Genomic DNA, 22566 nt, shown 5'->3' on the forward strand with positions numbered 1-22566 from the left:
TAAAAGGAGACTTATTTGATATTGTATTCCTTAAATCCATAAATTTATATGAATGTGTCTTTGGCAAAATTAATTTTGTGAAATGGGCCTTGGATCATTCACATATTAAAAAAATAATGGTCACGACCAACATTCAACTTTAAATGTTTAACATGCCCCACAAATGCATCACAATTTGCACACTTCATCACACATGTCCTTGTACTCATAACAACTTCCTACTACTACTTAAAATTGACTTGACATTTTACATTTTGCATTAATATTCTTATTGATGTAAAAACGATGAATGTTTAAAACTTTAGGAAATATAATGGTGTCGCAATTGAATTTGTGACTGGACCGAGAAACTGATTTAAAAGATACAAAGAAGTTAACACCATAGTTTATTATGAAAAACAATTAAAAAAAAAACTTAAAAGAAATATTTTAAAAAAATGGTTTTAGGATTTAGTTACGTATGGAAAGGGAAAAGTCCCATCCGTTTTAGAAGTCACAGAGAAAAACAAGTAGAGAAAGTATTAGCACCTCAAAACTTTCGTTCTAAAACGGTTCTCTTTATTTAAGTTTGTAAAATAAAAGTAATTTTTAAGATGTCTATTTTCCCCAAAACACAACAATTCATATACAACATAATAAAGAAAAAAAACTGGATTCGACAAAGATTGATCTCACTCATACATATTCATATTCAAAATGGAAACTATGGGTACTTATCCATATCAGACAACTTATCAACCTTCCTCATTTGATATTTTACTCTAAATTTAGTATTTTATTTATATATTCAACAATCATAATTGAAATAATTGTAAGAGATATCACAAAGTAAGGAATGATAAACTGACAATGGTTAAAAGGAAAGAAAGAGAGGGTTGAAAAGATTGTGAGTTTAACTCTCTCGCTTACAAACACAACAACGAACAATTGTCGTTAAAAAAAAAATATGGTAGGTCTTCAAATTACATATAAAAGTTGATTAAAAAATCATAAACTCCAAAAAAAAAAAACTACAAAATGAAAGAGAAATTTACTCTCCTATACTGTTTTCTCTTCACCATAAATCCAACTAATGGAGCATACCGAGTAAACTACAACCATGAAAGTGTGTACAAACACTAATACGAATTTTAAATGTACAACAAGACAATACGAATGCAATGAATATCCTATACTGCTATTTAATTTCATAAGGATAATTTTTAAAATTTAAAATTTAAAATTTAAGGAGATGCATATGGAAATTATGGGGATGCAGAAAGAAATGGCTTTTCGGTGATGTTTCGGCCCGGCCCATGAGAGAAGTGAATCCAGCCAGCAAACCACAGTACTTCCCAGTCACCAGTTTCGATCTGAGTCAGTGTTACTGTCTTTCTTTCTTTCTTTCTCCTTTTCAAATCTTGCAATGGCACAAACCCAAACCCAAACCCAGAGACCCTGTTCAAGCATCATCGATTCTCTGGGTGAAGAAATTGTGAGAATCATCGCACCCGTTTCAATATGCATGTTCTTGGTCGTAATATTGGTGTCAATTCTGAACACGGATTCTTCTCTCTTCGACGCATCGATGAGCATGGTCACCATGGCCTACACCGAGACAACCTCGGACTCCACCTGGGACAAATTCCTTGGTGCCCTTTTGAACTCTCTGGCTTTCGTCGTCCTCGTCACCTTCGCAACCTTCATCCTGGTTCTCCTCTTCTACTTCCGATGCACCAGGTTCTTAAAACTCTACATGGCTTTCTCCACTTTCATCGTGCTGGGGTTCCTCGGCGGTGAAGTCTCGCTGTTCTTGATCCAACAGTTTAGCACTCCCATTGATTGCATTACGTTTTTCCTCTTGCTGTGTAATTTCGCCGTTGTGGGTGTTTTGACCGTGTTTATGTCAAAAATGGCGATTTTTGTGACGCAGGGGTATTTGGTTGTTATTGGAATATTGATTGCTTATTCGTTTACTATGTTGCCTGAGTGGACAACCTGGGCCTTGCTTGTTGCTATGGCGCTGTACGATGTTGCTGCAGTTTTGTTACCAATAGGGCCATTAAGGCTTTTGGTGGAGCTTGCAATATCAAGGGATGAGGAAATTCCCGCATTGGTTTATGAGGCTAGACCAGTGAACCATGGTAATTTGAGTCCTAGGGATCTTGTGCAGAGGAGGCGATTATGGAGAGAAAGGAGGGTTGAGAATTCAAATATCCAAAGTGATTCGAACTCAGCGTTGGGCCATGGCCCCAGTGTTGAATTCCGCACTGATTCTGACGGAAGCCCCAGCAATAACTCAAACATGGTTAGGGAGAATGCCTCTAGAAATGCAAATCTGACAGCTAATAGTTCTGGTGGCTCTTATGGTTGCATAAATTTGGTGAATGCAGAGGAGGAGCCAGTGCGCGTTCATGAGACTGATTCAGACCTTTCTGCGCCCTTGATTGATCGTGGAATGAATGTCCAGCACGGTAGGGGGGAAGATGCTGTGCCAAGCGAGAATTTGATGCTAGAAGGAATTGGATTGGGTTCTTCTGGTTCAATCAAGTTAGGGCTGGGAGATTTTATCTTCTACAGTGTTTTGGTTGGCAGGGCGGCAATGTATGATTTTATGACGGTGTATGCATGTTATCTTGCTATCATTGCGGGTCTTGGCATAACTTTGATCCTTTTGGCTTTATATCAGAAGGCTTTGCCTGCTCTTCCTGTGTCAATAGCACTGGGTGTGTTGTTTTATTTCTTGACCAGGCTCTTACTTGAAGTATTTGTAGTACAATGTTCCTTAAATCTCCTGTTGTTCTAAGGTTAGAAATCATATTGTTTGGTTTGGTACTTGTGTACCGAACTTATGACACGACCACGAATATTGTTAGTTAAAATCTTGGCTTTATGCCCCATCTTTAGTTGTAAGGTTTTCAGGAAATGTATATTTACTTTATAGCAGTTTTCTTTTGATGCCTTCTTATTTAGCTCTCTAAGGATGCCCTGTGTATCTTATGGCGAAGGGAAATGCAGATGTGGGGATCTAACCACCCACCATTACCATTGTGCCACTCAAAGATCAGGTGAGAGATATCAGTTGTGCTTATAGCGTCGACTTTTGATTCCTTTTTTTATTAAACTGTTTGTTGATGTTGTTCTATAGTTTTATTTTGTGGTTGGTGCTTAGAAAAGGCCTTGCTTATTGCAGATTTAGGATCTGTGACCTGATATGGAAAGTAGAAGAGGTGCCAGTTGTTTATATTATGCTTTAGCTATTGAATTCATATTAGTGTAGAAGAAGTCCAAAAGCATGTCATTGTTTGTCCAGCTAATTGTGAAGCGTAGCATTCAATCACTCTATTGAAACACTTAAATCCAAATTTTTTCTTTAAAACTATAGATGACTGTAAGTTTGTAGATGATATGAATTCACTTTCAATAAAATAAAATAAAATAAAATCAATGTAAAGCACCGAGCCAAATAGAGTGATTGAGTTGTTATGCAATGTAACTAATTTAGAAAACAAGAAATTTTACATGTCAGACAGAGCCAAATAAAAGGAGGTAGGAAACCTTTGACTTGTAACTATTTCCTTATCTGAAATGAAAAAGCATGTGATATTTCATAATATTTGGTTCTATCAACATGAATAGCAGATTTGGTTAATTGAACCTAGTTTTGAAAGTTTAACATAAAGGATCTTATATGTGATCCAGCAAAGAGTGGTACAACTAGAACAATAAGGATAAGTAACTCGGAAGTTATGTGGTATAATGGTATTGATAGGAATCTACCTTCTAAGTTGGATAGGGCTTTTTAGACATATATCATCGAAGGCCTTAATTTTTTCTATTAGGGGAGAGTTAGCTAGAGCATAAAGGAGTGTTGTGTGCTTCTGTTATATTGGGATTGCTCACTCTCATTCTGTGTCGGATTACCTATTCTTCTTCTTTGTATGTTATTTCCTTTGTTTTCTGCAGTACCTGATATTCAGTAAAAAAATCCAAATTCGTCTGATTAACAGGTTCTTATGGAGTTTAAGTGTATTTATAAGAGCCTAATTGGTATTTACTTATTCAATTGTTATTTTGAAAGAGATGGAGGATTGAAGTGTGAGGTTCTGGTTATCCTTTTCTTTCATCTGTATAGGGAAATACTTTATGATTTAAGATTTAAAGAGAACAAATTCCGGTTGGGTACGTTGAGGCTTGGAAAGGCGAAAGGATTATAGTGTAACATGTGTCACAAAATTTTCAGTGCTACAGTTACTTAAGCTTTATGGGCCTTAGCTTTATGAAAAATAAAAAACAGAGGGGAAAGGGTTGGTATGTACCTAGTTAGTGAATTACAAAATTTTTAAGGAATTAATGTACATTAAATTTGAATTTCTTTTATTTTAAATTATTTATTTGAAAATAATTTGCTTTGATAAAATAATGTTAAATTATTAAATAGTTTAATATTATTATAATTACTGTAAATGTAAATTTATTTTAATTTAAATTTTAATATTAAAGGATATTTAATAACTCAAAAATATAAATTGGTTAGTTTTTAATTCATGTTATGTTTAATTCAAAAATGTTGATTTTTTTGGTTAAAATTTGCACCATTTTTTTCGTGAATATTTTTCTCTGTTGTCATTTAGGTTAATTACTTTATCTAATATCAATCAGGATTGTTTTTTCATCAGCCTTAATTGAGGTCCTTTTGGCTAATTTTGTCAGTGTTGACTACAAATATTTTCAATTAACTTTGATCAAATTAATCATAGTTTGATTCAAAGTTTCTTCATTTACTTGGAAAAAAAAATTATGACAACTTTGAACAAAAGATTAACATTGATGACATTAATAGAAAACTGATATTTATAAATATCAATTAAAAAAAATCATGAAAGGCATTAACATTTTATTTGACATTAAACAAATAGTCTTGTCGAAATAAAACTTACTAATGTACGGAGAAATGATTAGGACCGGGTTTGTCTCTTTCTGCACCTCATCAAATTCTTATTCCACCTTTAATTCTTTCTCAAATGATGTTTTTATGGAAAACATTGTTTATATTATGGAAAGTTTATTTTAGAATAAATGGGAAGTAGAGGGAGATTAGATTAGGACTCTTATCAAGTGGGTGATGAAATTTTCTATAATTTCTTTAACCAATACCCAAACGTTTTTCTAAAAAATAAATGAATAGGTTGGATAGTCTAAAATTGGCAATAATTTTAAAAGATAATAGAGTAAAGTATAACTTTTTCTTGTTTTAACTATAGTATTCTATTAGTTTCATATCCTATATTAAAATATAACGAAGTTAAGTACATAAATTTTTTCCGTTAAACTTCTGTAGTTTCCATTAAAATAAATGTTACTATAAAAAATCTTTTACAGTTCCATTTTCAAAGAGATCCAGTTCATTGTCTTATTTTTATTTTCTTACTCTAATGACTAAAAATATGTTCTACCATATTGAAATTTGAATTACATACTTCTCTTTTAACAAATGAAAATACATGGCAAATCTATATTATACTTTAAATCATAAATTATTTGTCTAAATTTGCTTACACATTTGTCACTCCCAAATGTTCGGTTTTCCTATAGCACCTCTCACAAACAATGCTGGTGTTAGGTCATACGGACTAAAAAAAAAAGTAATCATCATTAAATTAACATATTTATTAAATATTAATTACCAAAAGTGGGGAGCTTTTTACGGTAAAAATTTCCAATATACACGTTCAATAATTTTTTTTAGGCTTAAATATCTTTTTGTCCTTATTTTCGTAATGTTTGTTGCGGATGATCCTTATTTTGACAGAGTGTTTAAAATGGTCATCATTTTTACATAATGTTTAAAATGATCCTCATTTTCACAATTCGTGTTTTATTTGGTCCTTTTATGTAATGTCGTTTAAATCATTAACGGAGCATTGTACAGGTGACAAGATTTGTATTAGGGTGTGTTACGTGTATTGTACAAGTGTGGTAATTAGATATTTGAGGATAAATAAGAATAAATTTGTTTTAATTTTTGGTTTATTGATTTATTGAGTGGTGGTTCCAATAATGTGGGCTGCAATTTTTTCTAATGGTGGTGTTGATGTAAAGGATGCCATCACATCATCATGACACAAATGAGGCAGATTAATGATTTGGAGAGATCATTGAAGGTTGCTGGGAAGATGCTGCAATTAGTAATAGGGTTCACTTGTGTTGTTATTGTATTATTCGTACGGTTATTTTGTGTAATCTTTTAAAGTCCAATCTATTTTGTACTATTGTTAAATGAAGAAATGAATTAGTTTTATTATGCTGATATTAGTCCCAACATGTTCAAAATGACATCTTAATCTGAGCATTGAAGTAAGTGATATTGATCTAAGCTTGGAAAAAAATAAATTTATCTAAGTCTGGAAGAAGTTAAATTTATAACGTTAATTAATCCTCATCAAAATGCACTACATCAATGTTTGCCAAAAGTGAAATTGAACGAAGTTTAAGTAAAGTCAAAATGCAGTACATCAATAATGAATTCTACATCAGAAATTCCAAAAAATAACTAAGATGTTTGTAGCTTCTATCATGGCCTCCTCCTAATTTGTAATTTCATCATAAACTGTTGAAATGGTTCTTCTGGTGTTGGTAGTGGTGCTGCTTGACTCTCCACTTCATTCCTTGGTGGTTGAGTTGTTTGAGTTTCAGCAGTTGGTGCATTCTCAGCAGTTTCAGCAGTTGGTGCATTCTCAGCAGTTTAGGCATCTGGTGCAGTCTCAACAAGTAATTTAGAAACCATGCAAAACATCACAACAATCGAAAGACAAATAAATCCAAGATAGAATTACGAAAACCCTAATCCACGAGCAAACACGACCCAGAAAACCCTAAACCCACTTACCTCGTTGATGATTAATTGGAAAATTGAAATGAAGAGCGCAACTGCAATCCAATGATGAAATGAAAAGTACTAGTTGATTCATATGCAAATCCGAACGTTACAGACAAGGACCAAATAAAACATGAATTGCGAAAATGAGGACCATTTTAAACATTCGGTAAAAATGATGACAATTTTAAACATTGTAGCAAAATGAGGACCATATGCAACAAACACTACAAAAATGAGGACCAAAAATGTATTTAACATTTTATATAATTATTTATAAAAAAAGGTTTATTGAATAGATGTTAAATTTACTTGCATACTTCGACCATATCATATTTTTCGTATTACATATACTTTTTGTCCGAATATGTTTTTTTTTCCACTAAAATCATGAATTAAGAAAGAAATTTGAAGCAGTAAAAACTGTGACAACGAAAATTGGTATCATATAAGGAATAAGCCACCTCACATGCATGATCAATGGTCAAATGTCCAACATCACAGTTGGCATGTTGGGGTGTGCATGGCAACCAGAGTTCGTTAGTTGTTACTCGATAATGCTTCCTCCTAAACTTGTGCAACACCATTCGTTTTATTTAACCTTTTATTTTATTTTTTCTCCTTCCAATTCATCACTTTCTCTCTCCATCTTTCATCTTCTTCAATATAACTTTCTTCCCACCATTTTCTTGAAATACCAATAATTTGACTCTGTTAGTACTTTGAAGGAATTTTGGGACTGCTGAATTCTTGGGCATATCTTGCTTGATTTCAGCAGGGGCCTGATCGGCAGTCTCCTTTGGATCTTTCGAACACGCTGCCGTTTCATGTAATTTCTCGTTCTTTCTACACTTAATGAATTGAGGTTTTCTTGGAATGTATTTTTCTTTTGTAATTTTACTTTCTGCATGAAGATAGGCTTTATTTGTTTCACCCCATGTCGATTCAATTTCAATCTTCCTGGGACGTTCGTATATACGATGATAAGGCGAACATTTTTGTTTTATTTTCATTTGGATGTTTTGCAGACAAAATGTCAGTTTTAATGTCTTAAAGAAAAGGTGATGAGAAATTAATAACCAAAGTGCACAACTTGAAGAGTTGGGAATTATTATTGGTCATTCCTGTTGTTTATCTCATTTGGCCTGGTTAAGGGAGTTATACGTTCTTCCACCTTTATGTGACTGCCAAAAATATTGCTTCTTTATGTTTTTCCACACAAAAACACTTGTTGATCATTATATTTTATGATGTGAATTTTCATTTTTGACTTTGGTTTTACAGCAACTGAACTTTCCACTGTAAAAAACCTGGACCTCGTTGACCGATGGAAACTGGAGGTGATAACAAAAATATAGGTAACGAGTGCATAATGATTAAACGCTCCCATTTATCTGTCATAACATCTGCAAATGAATCCTGACCAGGAAGTTCATCCCATGAACAAACAAACGTTGTTCCCACAAAAGTTGAATCACACGGTCCAACAAAATCTAGCGAAGATGTTGCAGGTGGGGTGATACAAATCCCTCCAGTGCAGGTGATGGAGCGTCCAGGTGAAACAAACACCTCTCCCGATTACACCTTTCCATCTCATGTCTTCTCCAAGAGCACTGCGAACTCCCAAGTGGAATGGAGCACTGCGTCTAATGAATCATTGTTTAGCATCTACATGGGAAACACGAGCTTCTCGAACGACTTAGGTTGTTTTAAATCCTGGGAGATGGACAAGCCTGGTGATGTCTGCGCGCATGATCAGCCTTATGCTTCACCCAATAACAACAATGTAGATGCCTCAACAAATAAATTCAATGCTATCAGCAAAAGAACTCATGAACTGCAGAACGAACTTAGTTCCAAAAATGCTGAAGCAAGAGCTGCTGAGACAATGAGGGAGGTCATAATGGAAAGTAGTAAAACCACAGAGAATGTCGGTAAAGGAGATGATAAGGCTTTCGAGCCTCAACGCCAATCAAATGACAGCACCAATTCCTATGCGTTTCAACAGTAAGCTTTGATAACTAACCAATGCTTAAATTGTTTTAAATTCAAATGCTGAAGAACAACTATCATGAATAATTTTGGTACCTGCATGCATTGTTATAAAAATGAGTAAAAGGATGAATATTCATGAGACATGCATGTTTTTTTGCTCTTGAATTAACGTGAAGGCCGTCGAAAGGTCCAGAGAAGAGTGTTTCGTCCCTGAGTGCTGCAGAGAAACAAGAACAGGAGTCATCAAATACAGCTGATCAGGCCCCAAAACCAACCACAAATACATCAAACGGGTGGAGTTGCTTTTCGTGCTGCGGTTTTTGACAGTAGAAATCAACACACCAGAGTTTTTTGTATTCTTACAGAGCCATTAACTATTCATGTCGTCTAATTAAGCTAGTATCATGGGTAATCTGAATAGCAGAATAGATCTAGCTAGTTAGCTTTAATTCTTATTTTACTTGTCTTGTTTATTTTGTATATCTTAGTTGGGAAATCAGGGACGAAACTTTGTATTAACTTTGTAAGATACTTTAGCCGACAAAGGAATAACAGAGGCAATTTATGTGGTATTATGTTGCAGCCTTGTCATTTGAAACCCCTCGTATTTTATTTTATGATAATTTTACACCACACAGAACAAAAAACTACATTTATTTAACACTACAAAATAATAATAGGTAAATGATAATACGAATTTATCTTTTTACTTTTAATCTTTACTTTCTAACATAATTTTTAGTATTGACCATGTATCATTATTTTTCTTAAAATAATCAATAATTACGTCAGAAATTAAAAAAAATAGAAATCATATTATACATTTCCATAATAATATTTTAAACTTAAGTGTCAAATGCACGTCGGTTTAAATAGTCCATCAAAAGAATATTTTCAACCTTTTTTACTTTAGACAATAATACCATGAATTCCAAATAAATTTGTCACTTTATACTCATTGTTTTAATCTTTTAATTTTCTTAATTTTAATTATAATATCTTTTATGATTACATTATCCTTGAAAATAAGTTATCAAATAATTATATAGTTATCATTATATGATTTTTCTTCATTTTAATGGTAAGAAAGATTATGATAATTGAAAATTAAAATGAGAAAATCATATTTTGATACCTCAATCCAATAACAATAATATAATAATATGTATTAAAATTAAAATTTTAATTTAAAAATGTAAGACCCCATTTTTTTTTATTCCAGCCCTAAAGTCGGTGGGCCGCCCTTGTAAGTGGGCCTAAGGCCGACCCAACATATAAGTCCTTAGGTCTGCCCTAAACCTAAGGTACCCTACCATTTTCAGAAAAGTTTGCCCTTGCCTTGAGCTGCAGCCGCCTTTCACTTCCGCTAGGGTTCCGTTCGACTGTCACATAAACTAAAGGGGCTTCTACTCCATGTAAGTGTCTCTCCCAGCCATACCGATTCCCTTTTCGCTATCTTGTTTCATATTTTCAGTTAAAAGCCTCTGTTGACTCAGTTTCCCTGGCTCTTTTTCGCTGTCCTGCCAGTTCTGCGAGCCATCCTTGGGTTGGTGCACTCCGAGGTCCCGTGTCGAAGCTCCGTTAGCCCTCTTCCAGGTACGGGAAGTTAGGGTTCTAGTTTCGAGTCTTTTTTGGAATTGTTTATGCGTTATTTGTTGATTGTATGGTTGGATCTGTCGTTTGGATGTGTGAGAGTACTTTGCATGTGTTGTTTGGCCGGAGATCATGGCTGTTGCAGTGAAGAACAGTGGCGAGACCTGTTAATCTCGTCCAGGCGAGTCAGTCTCGCCTAAGCGAGATGAAACAGGGAGCTCGCCTAGGCGGCTCGCTCAACTTTTGAGCGAGCAGAAAACTCGCCCAGGCGAGAGGGATCTCGCTTAAGCGAGATCCCGCGTTGCCCATGCTCTTGCTCTTGTGCCCTCGCCTAGGCGAGGGGGAGGCTCGCCTAAGCGAGCATGTCTCGCCTGAGCGAGACCCCTCAGCCCGAGCGAGGTGCTGGGCGAGACAGTGTTGTGATTGGGATGTTTGATGGTTCCCGAGGGATCTATCTTGGTTGAGTATGATTGTGTGATGATGGATATGTATATAATAGCATATTTTGCATGTTTGGCATGAGTTATGAACGACGTATGACGGGTTGGGTATGATATTGACGTGTGAAATGAATGAGTGGGTTGGAACTAAAGGAATACGTGATTAATATGAGATGAGACCCTAGATTCATGGGGTGGTGATGGTCCGAGGTATGGATTCGAAACCTGACGCGTATGAGGAATTAATCTCAGGGGTTGGTATGGAAATGTAAATATGGTGTTAATATTTTCTTATTGTTGAATTATGAATGTTTGTCCGTGTCAGCGTGTAAATTCCTTGGGGTCTCTAGGTGAGACCTCCGGGGTCGCGCTTCAGTGGTCGGGACGTAATTCCATGGCCCCTGCTAGTGGGTGTTCATGGTGGTGCCCCATCTGTATAACTAGGTAAGGATTCAAGGTAAGGTTGCATCCTGACGCTCCGAGGAGCCAGTTAGTCTCGCTTAGAGCGGACTGACTCTTGTGGTGGGAGTAGCAGGAGGCCTGAAACTCATTAAGGGCTAACCTTGTGGTGGGAGAGATTTTGATTCATCGTAACACTAGTAACACATAGCTCAGGATCGAGCAGCTCAGGGTCGAGCATAGGTATCTACCACAAGTGCAAGCATCCGCTGAATCCGACTGAGTTATACATATCCGGATGAGTCGAGTCGAGTCGTAGTGTATTGAATGAAGAGTCATAACATGTTTGGTTGCTATGTGGATGAGATGATGAAAATATATTTGATTGTATGTTGAATATGTTGTTGGCTCTAGCTTACCCGTTTTGTTGCATGGTTGTGATTGTATGTGGCTGTTCTTTCTTGCGATGATCATCAACTTGGTTGATGGGAGCAGGTGGGTGAGGCTCTCGTGGTCAACCAGGGAATGACGACTTCGCTACTTAACTATCTGGGCTAGATCTCGAATGTCTTTCTTTCATGTTTTCTTTAGGGCTATGGCCCCTGTATTCGTGGTTATTAGATTGTAAACTTTTAGTTAAACAACTATCCTGCTTTTGTTGGCATCGTGGTGTGCCTAGTCTTGTAGGGGTGTTGAGAACCCCGGGACTGCGTTGTTATGCTGTTATCACTTGATGTTTTCTTTAATTTCGTTTAATAATTAAATGGGACGTTGCAAAAAGCAAAATATACATTATTAAAATATTATTATAATGACTTGTTAGATAATTTTGATACTATCGCATGTGTGTCTATTTTTTTAGTCTAATAAAATATTTTTTAGTAGAAATAATAATGAAAAGAAAAAATTTGTGTAATTTGTTACTATTAAATAGGTTTTTATGATAAATAATTTTTAAAATTTTAAAAAATAATTACAAAAAGGATAAAATGGTAAAATAATTATTTTAATTTATAAAATGATTAAATTTAAATTAACAACTAGTTAAAAGATAAAAATGAAAATATTATTATTTTAATTTAAAATAATGTTACTTCAAGATAAAATTAGAAAAATATGTGACCAAATGAAATGAATATTTTTTATATATAAGTATAGATACATTTTTTAAATAAATATCTTCAATAATGTTTTTTATGAAAATAAGTATAAGTTATGAGATAAACTTAGTAAAATTATAAACAATAAGAATATCATAAATTTATAAATAAAAGTATATGCATGTATATAAGAAATTCAATTTGTCTTATTTTTAAAAACTAAATTCGATATCCAATCTAAACTACAATAAAATATTGATCCATTCTGTGAATATCCTTACAATTTAGAATCAAATTTAATAAAGCATTACATTTCTTAAAAATACAGTGACACCTACCATTTTAATCTGTTTTATATTTTCAGGTACAATTAGGGCGGAGATATATTTTACGGGGGTTTCTACTGCATCTTCCGAAATATGAAAATAAAAATATTAATTTCCCTTTTTAGAAGATTTGTAAAATATTTTTTCAATCATATTTTATTCCTGAAAAAGATAATTTTTATATTAATAAAGTTTGTATTCTTTTTTCTAACCTTATTAAAACTTGATTAAAATTTTATTTTTTAACCTTATTAATATAATTTATATTATAACCTTATTAAAACTTTAATTTTTTTTAAAATAGTATTAAAATTATCAAATTTAACCAGACATAACTTTTAGATAAGTTTAAAGTAAAATTCCAGTTAAAATATTAAAAAAAGATAGTTTCTGAAAAACTAGCAGCATAACTTCAAACAAAAATATATATATATATATATATATTATTATTACCGTTTGTTACACAGAAGAGAATATTAAATATATATATATATATATATATATATATATATATATATATATATATATTTTCTAGTGCGCGTTCCACGAGAAAAAAAAAAAAAAAACTAAGGGCGCGAGAGGTTTGCAAAAAGGAAGCGCGAAAAGCCCTCGAATTGAAAACGCCGCACACAAAATTGCGGTTTCCCGCCACACTCCCCACTATACAAAACCACTCTCTCTGGCTCTCAACCTTACTCTCACTCTAAATCTTCTCACTTCATTCCTTTCTCTTCTCCAAAACTTCCCTCCAATGGCCGCAAAATCAATCACACCCGACGCCGTTTCGATGCTCCTCGCTAACCCTTCACCAGATTCTTCGTCGGATCTTCCCGACATCGTTGTTCAAGTAGTTGATCTCAAGCCGAGCGGCAACAGATACATGTTTGTACTATCTAACCTACGCGTTTCGTTACTCTTCCCCTTTTTCTGTTCCGGATCTGTAATTTCCTGCAATTTTTTTTTCACTGTATGTATTTTATGTGGTAATCTAGGTTCACAGCCAGTGATGGAAAGAAGAAACTGAGGGCAATTCTTCCTTCGAATATGTATTCTGAGGTTCTCTCTGGGAACATTCAAAACCTAGGTCTTGTTCGAATTCTTGATTACACTCTCAACGACATTCCTAACAAATCTGAAAAGTAAGACCTAATTTCGTTGCAATTATCGCTTCGTATCTAGCTTTTGAAGATGATTCGAGGTATCTGATTTTTGGTGTGTGTATATTTTTTTGCAGGTACCTTATTGTAACGAAATGTGAGCCGGTAGCTCCCGCTCTGGAAAAGGAGATCAAGAGCGAGGAGCCTGGTATTCTTTTGAAACCCAAAGAAGAGGTTGGAGTAAAGAGCGAAGGTGCTGCTGGGATTGTTTTGAAGCAAAAGCAGGAAGTGGTGACAAAATCTGCTGCGCAGATTCTAAATGATCAACATAGAAAGTGAGCAGTATTCTTGTGTTCTTTTTTCATTTCAAATCGTTCTGAGATTTAAGGGTTTTTCATTTCATTTTTTTTTAAATTTTTTCTCTCCTTTATTTTAGTTCGGCTCCTGCTGCCCGCATGGCAATGACACGTAGGGTGCGTCCTCTCGTTTCGTTGAATCCTTATCAGGGTAATTGGACGATAAAGGTTAGCGTTACGAACAAAGGAAACATGCGAACCTATAAGAACGCTAGGGGTGAAGGTTGTGTATTCAACGTTGAATTGACGGACGAAGAAGTAAGAGTTGTTTTTTAATTTGTTTGGGAATTAGATTCTGTTTTTCTTGTTAAGGATATGTGTTGATGTTTTCCCCCTAATTTCAGGGTACTCAGATCCAGGCAACCATGTTTAACGATGCCGCGAGGAAATTTTACGACAAATTTGTTCTGGGAAAGGTTTACTATATTTCGAAGGGGACATTGAAAGTTGCCAACAAACAGTTCAAAACTGTTCAAAATGATTATGAAATGACGCTGAACGAGAATTCTGAGGTGGAAGAGGTGGCGGGTGAAGCAACTTTTGTCCCGGAAACAAAATTTAGCTTTGTCCAGATTGATCAGCTAGGTCCTTATGTCAACAAGTCTGAACTTGTGGGTAAGTATTGATTAGAACATGCGCTAATTGTTGTGGTTTAATCTTGTTCCATTATTGATTGTATCTGATGCAATTTCAGATGTCATTGGAGTTGTTAAGAACGTGTCTTCAACAATGAGCATTCGTAGGAAGAGTGACAATGAGAGCATTCCAAAGCGCGACATTACTATCGCTGATGAAACGTGAGTATTTACTACTTATCACCTGGAGTGTTTATCTCTTCAGCTATTAAAGAATTATTCCCGTGAAACTTTATATATAGGGAGGAGTTAAGAGTGTTCCTATGTTAAATGTGCATGCCTGACATTTCAGGAAGAAGACAGTAGTTGTGTCCTTGTGGAATGATCTTGCTACAAACACAGGACAAGATTTACTGGACATTGCTGATCAATCTCCAGTTGTTGCAATTAAGTCTCTCAGGGTTGGGGACTTCCAAGGTATGTTAAGGTTCAGGCTTAGATAAACATTATGTAGCACTTGTGCGAGAGGCTCATAATTTACCGTTCTTGAATATCTGTCTCAGGCGTTTCTTTGTCAACTATAAGCAGAAGTGTAATTCTGGTAAATCCAGACGTACCCGAAGCAAAGAAACTCAGAAGCTGGTATACCAATATTTGCTACGCTACTCTTGCATTGTTATGGTATTTTTATGATAGTCGTACTTATATGCCTGTTTTGGCTCACAGGTATGAATCTGAAGGCAAAGATGCTGCAATGGACTCTGTAGGTTCTGGTTCAAGTCCAACGTCTAATAATGGAACCAGATCAGTGTACTCTGATCGTGTTCCACTTGCTCACATAACCTCCAACCAATCATTGGGGGAGACGAAGGTATTTGGTTGCTAATTTTCTTGAATATTGGACATTGTTAAGACGGTTCCATCTGGTTGTTAGCATATACTACTGAAATTCTTGGAAGTTTGAAATGATTGTTATGTGAATCACTAATCTGATTGTAATCTCTTAATGTTACTTTGAGCAGCCTGCGTTTTTCAGCCTTAGAGGATATATAAGCTTCATAAAGCCTGACCAGGCAATGTGGTATCGTGCCTGTAAGACATGCAATAAGAAAGTTACTGAAAGCATTGGTTCTGGATATTGGTGCGAAGGATGCCAGAAAAGCGATGAACAGTGCAGTTTAAGGTAGTACACTGGTCATCTTTTTTGTTAAATTTTCTATCTGATGCATGCATTTGAAGTTTTCATTGTCCTTTTAGGTATATTATGGTTGCCAAGGTTTGCGATACAAGTGGCGAGGCTTTCGTCTCCGTCTTTAATGAGGAAGCTGAGAAGATAGTTAGATGCTCTGCTGATGATTTAGATGACCTTAAGTCGCAAGTAAGATGAGTTACTCCGTTAATTGTTGAAAGACGATGATAAAATGCTTTATTTAACGTTACATGGCTTGTTAATGTCAGGAAGGAGAAGATAATCCTTATAGTCTGAAATTGAAGCAAGCAACTTGGGTTCCGCATCTTTTCCGCGTTAGTGTTACCCAGAACGAGTATAATAACGAGAAGCGGCAAAGGATAACGGCTCGAGCGGTTGTTCCTGTTGACTTCGCTGCTGAGTCAAGGATGATGCTGGAAGAAATATCAAAGATGAGAGCTTAAGAGATGGATATGCAGATTTAGAGTTTGTAGATCTTTTTTAAACTCTTTGAGTAATGTTACTGGTTGTAATTATTAATTCCCTATGTTTATCATACATTTTGCCGACATCTGGAGATATTTTAGAAATTTTAGTCATCCACATTTTCATGATTTTCCATCATCACATTAGCGTCTCCTAAAAAGTTCTTCCTCGATTTACAATAGTTAATAATTTGCGCTCTGTTTTATTAGATTTTTCATTCAGTGTCGCTATAATAATTATTTTACTAATCTTACTGTTCAAAGATTGTATTTTAGTGCATGATCTTTATTTACAATTTTAAATAGATAAAAACAATTTCCCGTTTAAATAAAATTCTAGATTATGATTAAAAAACAATTCTTTATTTATTTACCAATACTCTTTTGATTTAGTTATTCATCATAATTATTTTAAAAAATATATATAATGCTATATATATTATTTTATTTTTTAATTTTTTTTATAAGTTTGTTTTGTGACAGATTTGTTTTCAACTTGAAATTGTTTATTTACAATTTAAATATTTTATTTTATGAATTTGTTTTAAAATCTGGATTATTTTATGTATTTGCTATTTATCATCTGTTGTGGTCATTTGGAATTCAAGTTAATATTTAGTAAAAAAAAAAGGAGGCTTATAATTGTGCATCCAAACTATTTTTTTTCCTGAATTTATATAAATAAATGATTTGGAATACTTATTAGACCTTAACATGCAATATATTCATTTTTCTATGCTAATGTACTACAAACTATGTTTTTATCTTTGTGGTAAGAAATTTACAACAAATCATATTCAAATTAACTATAACCTTATTAAATATAGATTTCGTTAAATATAAACTTAGACTCGCCAACTTTTTTAATAAAATATCTTTTTTAAAAATAATTCACTAAACTACTTTAGTTCTAGAATTGCCATTCTTTTTGCTTTACTAATAATTGGCTAATTAATATTGACATTGATATCTTAAAAAAGTAATAAATAGTTTACAAGAAAAAATATTAGGCATCTTTATTTATACATTTTATTATGTTTTTTTTTTCAGTATGTTTTATTTGTACAATAATATTGAAACGCTCCATTTCATTAAAGGTGGTACAAAATCAATACAAATAAAAATATCCCTTCCGTGTTCGTGTCTTCCTTGCCCCTTTGTTTTTCATAATACCGAGCCCCTCCCATTTTTGTTTGCATTATTTTCTTGCCTTCTCTCATCTTGCCTCTTTAGGTATCTCTTGTTTCCTTCTCTTTAATTGCTCATCGAATTCTACATCTTGTAGCATGAAAAAACAAATTTGAAGTAGGTAAAACAATTCACATCTATTTTCTATAGTTCTTTATTTGAACTCTCAGGTAAATTTTTGAGTTAGATAAACAGATTTGCATTCATATATTAACTGTGGGACGTCTAGATGTACAATTTTCAATTCTCAAAGATTTTAGTGTTCCTCTCCAAAAGTTCCATTACTCCCTTATATTACTCCCTTTTAGTGCAATCCCCAAACCCTACAATATGAGGACAATGAAAAAACTATTTGTATTCTTCTATCTCTTTATTTCCTTTCTAGGATAATTGTAACACCGCCTAATGCTTTCAGAATAATATAAAGATAAGCATTAAACTAATGGAAATAGACAAAAGTCAAAATATGCACTTATGATGCTTAGTGATGCTTAATGGGCCAGTGTGTATCTTTATTAGAGAAATTCCAAAACTTTATGTGGAGATTTATATTGTGAATAGTGATTAGTTATGCTTAATTTTGCTTAATTGTCAGATAACCTTTTAGTCAAAAACTCACTTGTAAATAATATTATAAGCTTTTTTGAACACATAAAATTAATCCCAACTCTAAATACAACATCTGAATTTTCGACATCAATTATAAGAGGAGAGCAACAATGCAATTTTATGCAATATCTTGGATGCGTTGTTATCATCATCGTCACTATCATCGTCTTTGATGTTTAGAGGTCCATTCCTGAAAACGATGAAGGCTACCAGTGAAGTCTGTAAACAGACCATCAACACCTATCTTATTGATCCAGTAATCATACTCCACATACGGATCTTGACTAAAGTTGAAGTGCAAATAAAGGTTCTCATTTCGGTAAGTATATGGATGCACCTGCACCACAATAGCAATTTATATTGTCATTTCTTTGGCTCCAAACCATTGATGAATACAAAGATTACAGATTAAAGAGGAGAAATGTCACAACAGATAAGGCAAGAGAATAAAAGAATAATCCGCTCAATCTTCCAAAAGGTATCAAATCCATAAATCATGAGAAAATAAGCTTTAAAGAACTGTACCTGCAGATTATGAGCATGTGCCCTGGAGACAAGATCAGTAGGAGTTGCCATATAATTATTTACCACAGGTACCAACGTGTCCTTCCCTGGTCCTATTCCCACAACATATTGCTTTATGTAGTTTAGGTATTCATCAGATATGATCTCCCAGTATGACTGCATATAACCATTACAGTACTATTTTGTTAGACTTAGGTATAGACAATCAAAACAGGAGTATAACATAAAATGGAAACAGTATTACTTCTGAAATGCTGCTAAGATCTAGGGATAGCCAAGGATCAGTCAACTACGAATGGATAAACTCCTAGGAAAGGTATTTTTTCTCCAATTTCAACATTTTATTTAAGGAAGCTAGCACTGAGTGTACCGGAAAGAATGACAGTGGAAAGCTGAAAATAAAAGAGGAGAAATTGAAAAGGTAGTCTGAATTACATTCCTCCATTTATACAAGAATAAGAAAGAAAAGTGTTGTATATAGCTGCACTGTCGGGACTACTTATGCTTTCACATTGTTGTTTAATTTTTTAAGGTCTGAATTATGATATAAATTATTAACTTCACAAGTATAGCGAACTCCATTAACAATACATTTTGTTCTGAAAACTTGCAGACAGTACAGAAGTTCAATAATCCTACAGAAGCTTGCACATATGGGGTAAAATGTATTACAAACCTGATTGGTGTCTTGTGTTGGAATATCAACATCGCCAATTAAGAAAATTTTGGGCAAGTCCGTCTTATTTGCTATATACACGAGTGAAGTTGGAGCAAATGACTGAATGAATACAGGTTGTCTCAGCCAATCTTTTGACAGGTAGGAACCCTTTAACCCATATTTCTGAAGTGTCTCCACAAACTTGTCCTCAAATATTTTGCCATCTGACCATTTAACCTGTTGATTGTATCAATTCGACTTAATGAACGGAAAGAAGACAAAACCCCTAAAGAACTTGGCTAAAACATAATACTATTAAGACGAAATTAGCAAGCATGACATTGTAAGATTTTTTGTAGAACATTCTAATAGGCATAAGAATTCTTAATCTAATCTGCATTTAGAAACATCCAACAACATAATCTCACCTCCAGTAATACTCATTAGCCTCAATTTTGAAATTGGTGGATTCAATTATATTCTTCAGTTAGATGAATTATATATCAATAGCTCTGCCTTTCAGAATAACGTATCTTTGTCAATATAAGTCCACACCCCCGTTCCCCCCCGAATCTATTCATAACAATTTAGGCATTTGTTGGATTCTACAAAGAAATACTCACATGTTGATTGATAAATACTGGATTTTTTATCTCTGGATATATTCCAACAACTCTTGGTGCATCCAGTGCTATGTTAATGAACTCTTCAAAAGTGATGATTTGAAACTTTCCTGAAATAGATTATCTATATGAAGTTATAGACTAACGGTTAATTTTGATGTGTGCAAAAGCAATATTAGTTTCATGCACGAATCACAAGAAAAAAATGAAGAAGTCATCAGCAGTACGCTTCCCTAAAAATAAAAAGGAAATAAGTCTACTCTTCAATGAGTAGGGGAATACTGCACCATGACGCACAGTTAGCAGCAAGGCATTGAAGAAGGGAAAAGAATTTGCAAGATGGGGAAGGAAAGAAAAAGTGAATGAATAAGGAGAGGGTGGGAGATGGTGGAAAGGATTTGGTGCCTTAGACCAGCGAGGGCAGAGTCTGTGTCTCAGTGGTTGTATTGTCTTTACTGCATTTTCTTATTGGTAACATAATATTTCTAAATTAATGAATGAAGAACTCAAACAAGCAAAAGAAAATGACAAATAATAAAATGAGAGAGACTACTCTGTGGAAGAAGGGATTAACCATTGAACTGTTGATCCCTGTATCCAAACTTCTGTTTCACCCTCAATGACTTTAACTCCTTTAATGTGAAATCAACTGCAAATATACAAACAAGTAAACTTATTTTGAAAAATTAGATAATTACAACATGAAGAAACATTGTTTAGACGGTAAATAGGACTTTCAACAAAACTAGAGAGCTTGAAACATACGCAAACCTTCTATGATACGATTTACTAAAAACAATGAAAGCAGGTGAATTTCAAGCTTATGCACTTATGTCATAGACAATAGCAATCCTATTAACCCCCGACTTATTTTATTGAATAAATTTGCAACGAATCTGAACAAAGAATAGCAAGTTTAGCTACTCCACCAGTAAAGAATCCAGTGCTGTTTTTCCCTTCGACTTCATACGTTCTTTTACGATCAGCAAACTCCTCGTGATTTGCAATGTCAGTAGTATTATCAAGGTTGAAATCATGGAAACATATAAGAACACCATCTTTGGATGATAAGATATCAGTTTCAATGAAGTCTGCACCTTCTTCAATAGCTTTCTGCAGGAAACATTCGTTTTTGGGCAACCGTAAGCCGACGATAGAAATGGTGGTTACTATATCATCAACATTTTACCTAATAATAGTTTGTGCATAATTAAATTTACTGAAACAATAATTACAGTCGATTTCCAAATCAGAAACAGAATAATGAAAAGAATAAAGTAGTTCTGCACAAAAATAGTCTTCACCGTATATGCAGCAGAAGTTTCTTCAGGAAGCTCTCCATTTGAACCGCGATGTGCAATGTTATATGGGCGAAAAGTTTGTAGGGGCTTCCTACTTCCCCCATCACCTTTGTTGGGAAGAGGATAAAAAGGCCTTGCAGTGCAACCAATAACAAGCAATAGAAACACAAAAGGAGCAAAACCTGGGGAAAAAAAATCATTGTCACACTCAGACATACATGAAAAACACACATCTCAAGAGAAGAAAGTAAACGAACACAATGGCATGGATATTATGGTAAATTTGAATGTTTACTCAAAGGAGTGATAAAACTGTGGCACGATATTCAGTGATCTGAAATCTATGGCAGAATATCCATTTAGAAAGTAAATGCGAAAGTGTAGTTGATTAATTGAGAACAACAACGGTTATAGATCACATGCACTCAGATTTCCATCTTGCTAAGATCAACAGGAACAAATAAAGTGATAACAAATAAAAAGAAAGAAAATACGAAAAAGAGAGGTGAAGGGATCCTGAATAGTGAGAGAGCCTTACTGGGTAAGAACGCCATGGAGATTGGTATGGTTATGTTGTGTTCCTCACTTCAATCTCAAGCCCAACAAGGTTTCAAGTGTTATATAACAGTATTGGTGAGAAAGATTTTATTTTCCGAATGAATGAACGACGATCAATGATTGGTCAGTGTCGTTTGATTAGCGCCGAAATACTGGACTCCACGAATATTCTCCACATCTTTTACAAACAGAATTATAATTTCCCATCTTTTTTTAATTTTTTAATTTTGTTTATAGAATGATATTGGTATTATAAAAGTGAAAAATTCAAGTATCAACTCCTTTGTAAGAAAAATAAAATCTATAAACGTAATTTTTGAAAAATTTTCATTAAAAATGATGTCAAATCTTTTATAACAATTATTACTAGCACCTTGAGCTGATGTAAACTCAGTATTTCTCTTTTAGCATGATTTATTGACTCAGAAGTATCTTAACTCTCTTTTTTTCATTTTAGTTTGATGCTGCTATGTTTAAACTTTTTTATTTCTATCTCAATCTTTTTCTTCATTTTGTGAGATTCAACTATTCATCATCATGTGAATCAAAATTAGTATTGTTAATATAAAAATATGATAAAAGGATAATTTATCATATCATTATTTTTATAATCTTCTCTTTAATTTGTATTATTCTATCTCTTTATTTCCTTTCTAGGATAGATTGTAGGACCGCCTAATGCTTTCAGAATAA

General features: G+C 34.0%; 4 protein-coding genes and 1 long non-coding RNA gene across 6 annotated transcripts; 4 read left to right on the top strand and 1 right to left on the bottom strand.

The window, feature by feature from the left end:
- Window positions 1-1360: 1360 nt before the first annotated feature.
- Window positions 1361-2941, top strand: LOC114175261 (presenilin-like protein At2g29900). Its single transcript, XM_028060041.1, has one exon. The coding sequence runs from the start codon at window positions 1406-1408 to the stop codon at window positions 2783-2785; it is 1380 nt and encodes a 459-aa protein (XP_027915842.1). The 5' UTR covers window positions 1361-1405; the 3' UTR covers window positions 2786-2941.
- A 4580-nt stretch (window positions 2942-7521) lies between these two features.
- On the top strand, window positions 7522-9411 carry LOC114179870. 2 transcript variants are annotated; one of them, XM_028066353.1, is made up of 4 exons: window positions 7522-7685; window positions 8141-8214; window positions 8284-8863; window positions 9028-9411. In XM_028066353.1, exons 2-4 carry the CDS (start codon window positions 8184-8186, stop codon window positions 9173-9175), a joined length of 759 nt encoding a protein of 252 aa, XP_027922154.1. In that variant the 5' UTR covers window positions 7522-7685; window positions 8141-8183; the 3' UTR covers window positions 9176-9411. The 2 variants fall into 2 exon arrangements, with proteins under 2 accessions (XP_027922154.1, XP_027922155.1); XM_028066354.1 differs by having other exon boundaries at window positions 8141-8196.
- A 773-nt stretch (window positions 9412-10184) lies between these two features.
- LOC114176551 lies at window positions 10185-11995 on the top strand. The gene is made up of 3 exons (XR_003603021.1): window positions 10185-10266; window positions 10379-10447; window positions 11779-11995. It is a non-coding gene; the product is annotated as an uncharacterized LOC114176551 (long non-coding RNA).
- A 1323-nt stretch (window positions 11996-13318) lies between these two features.
- LOC114176156 (replication protein A 70 kDa DNA-binding subunit B) lies at window positions 13319-16550 on the top strand. The gene is made up of 12 exons (XM_028061096.1): window positions 13319-13591; window positions 13702-13848; window positions 13944-14141; window positions 14243-14420; window positions 14507-14777; window positions 14857-14959; window positions 15090-15214; window positions 15301-15379; window positions 15464-15608; window positions 15760-15920; window positions 15995-16115; window positions 16196-16550. Exons 1-12 carry the CDS (start codon window positions 13461-13463, stop codon window positions 16388-16390), a joined length of 1854 nt encoding a protein of 617 aa, XP_027916897.1. The 5' UTR covers window positions 13319-13460; the 3' UTR covers window positions 16391-16550.
- Window positions 16551-18214: 1664 nt separating this feature from the next.
- On the bottom strand, window positions 18215-21995 carry LOC114178454 (glycerophosphodiester phosphodiesterase GDPD6-like). The gene is made up of 8 exons (XM_028064372.1): window positions 21854-21995; window positions 21319-21497; window positions 20944-21127; window positions 20589-20663; window positions 20015-20124; window positions 19410-19628; window positions 18734-18889; window positions 18215-18545 (listed from the first exon to the last, which is right to left on the bottom strand). Exons 1-8 carry the CDS (start codon window positions 21867-21869, stop codon window positions 18369-18371), a joined length of 1116 nt encoding a protein of 371 aa, XP_027920173.1. The 5' UTR covers window positions 21870-21995; the 3' UTR covers window positions 18215-18368.
- Between the last annotated feature and the right edge of the window lie 571 nt (window positions 21996-22566).

This window comes from Vigna unguiculata, chromosome 3 (genome assembly GCF_004118075.2).
Source record: "Vigna unguiculata cultivar IT97K-499-35 chromosome 3, ASM411807v1, whole genome shotgun sequence".
In the NCBI taxonomy this organism is placed as follows: Eukaryota; Viridiplantae; Streptophyta; class Magnoliopsida; order Fabales; family Fabaceae; genus Vigna; species Vigna unguiculata.

Coding starts and splice junctions, on each gene's coding strand:
- LOC114175261 (XM_028060041.1), top strand. CDS start 1,406: ATGGCACAAACCCAAACCCAAACCCAGAGACCCTGTTCAAGCATCATC.
- LOC114179870 (XM_028066353.1), top strand. CDS start 8,184: ATGGAAACTGGAGGTGATAACAAAAATATAG. Junction 8,215..8,283: donor AGGTGATAACAAAAATATAG/GTAACGAGTGCA, acceptor AATCCTGACCAG/GAAGTTCATCCCATGAACAA. Junction 8,864..9,027: donor AATTCCTATGCGTTTCAACA/GTAAGCTTTGAT, acceptor ATTAACGTGAAG/GCCGTCGAAAGGTCCAGAGA.
- LOC114176156 (XM_028061096.1), top strand. CDS start 13,461: ATGGCCGCAAAATCAATCACACCCGACGCCGTTTCGATGCTCCTCGCT. Junction 13,849..13,943: donor ATTCCTAACAAATCTGAAAA/GTAAGACCTAAT, acceptor ATTTTTTTGCAG/GTACCTTATTGTAACGAAAT. Junction 14,960..15,089: donor ATTACTATCGCTGATGAAAC/GTGAGTATTTAC, acceptor CTGACATTTCAG/GAAGAAGACAGTAGTTGTGT.
- LOC114178454 (XM_028064372.1), bottom strand. Junction 21,128..21,318: donor AAACTTCTGCTGCATATACG/GTGAAGACTATT, acceptor TGTTTCCTGCAG/AAAGCTATTGAAGAAGGTGC. Junction 20,125..20,588: donor CAGGGATCAACAGTTCAATG/GTTAATCCCTTC, acceptor AATCTATTTCAG/GAAAGTTTCAAATCATCACT.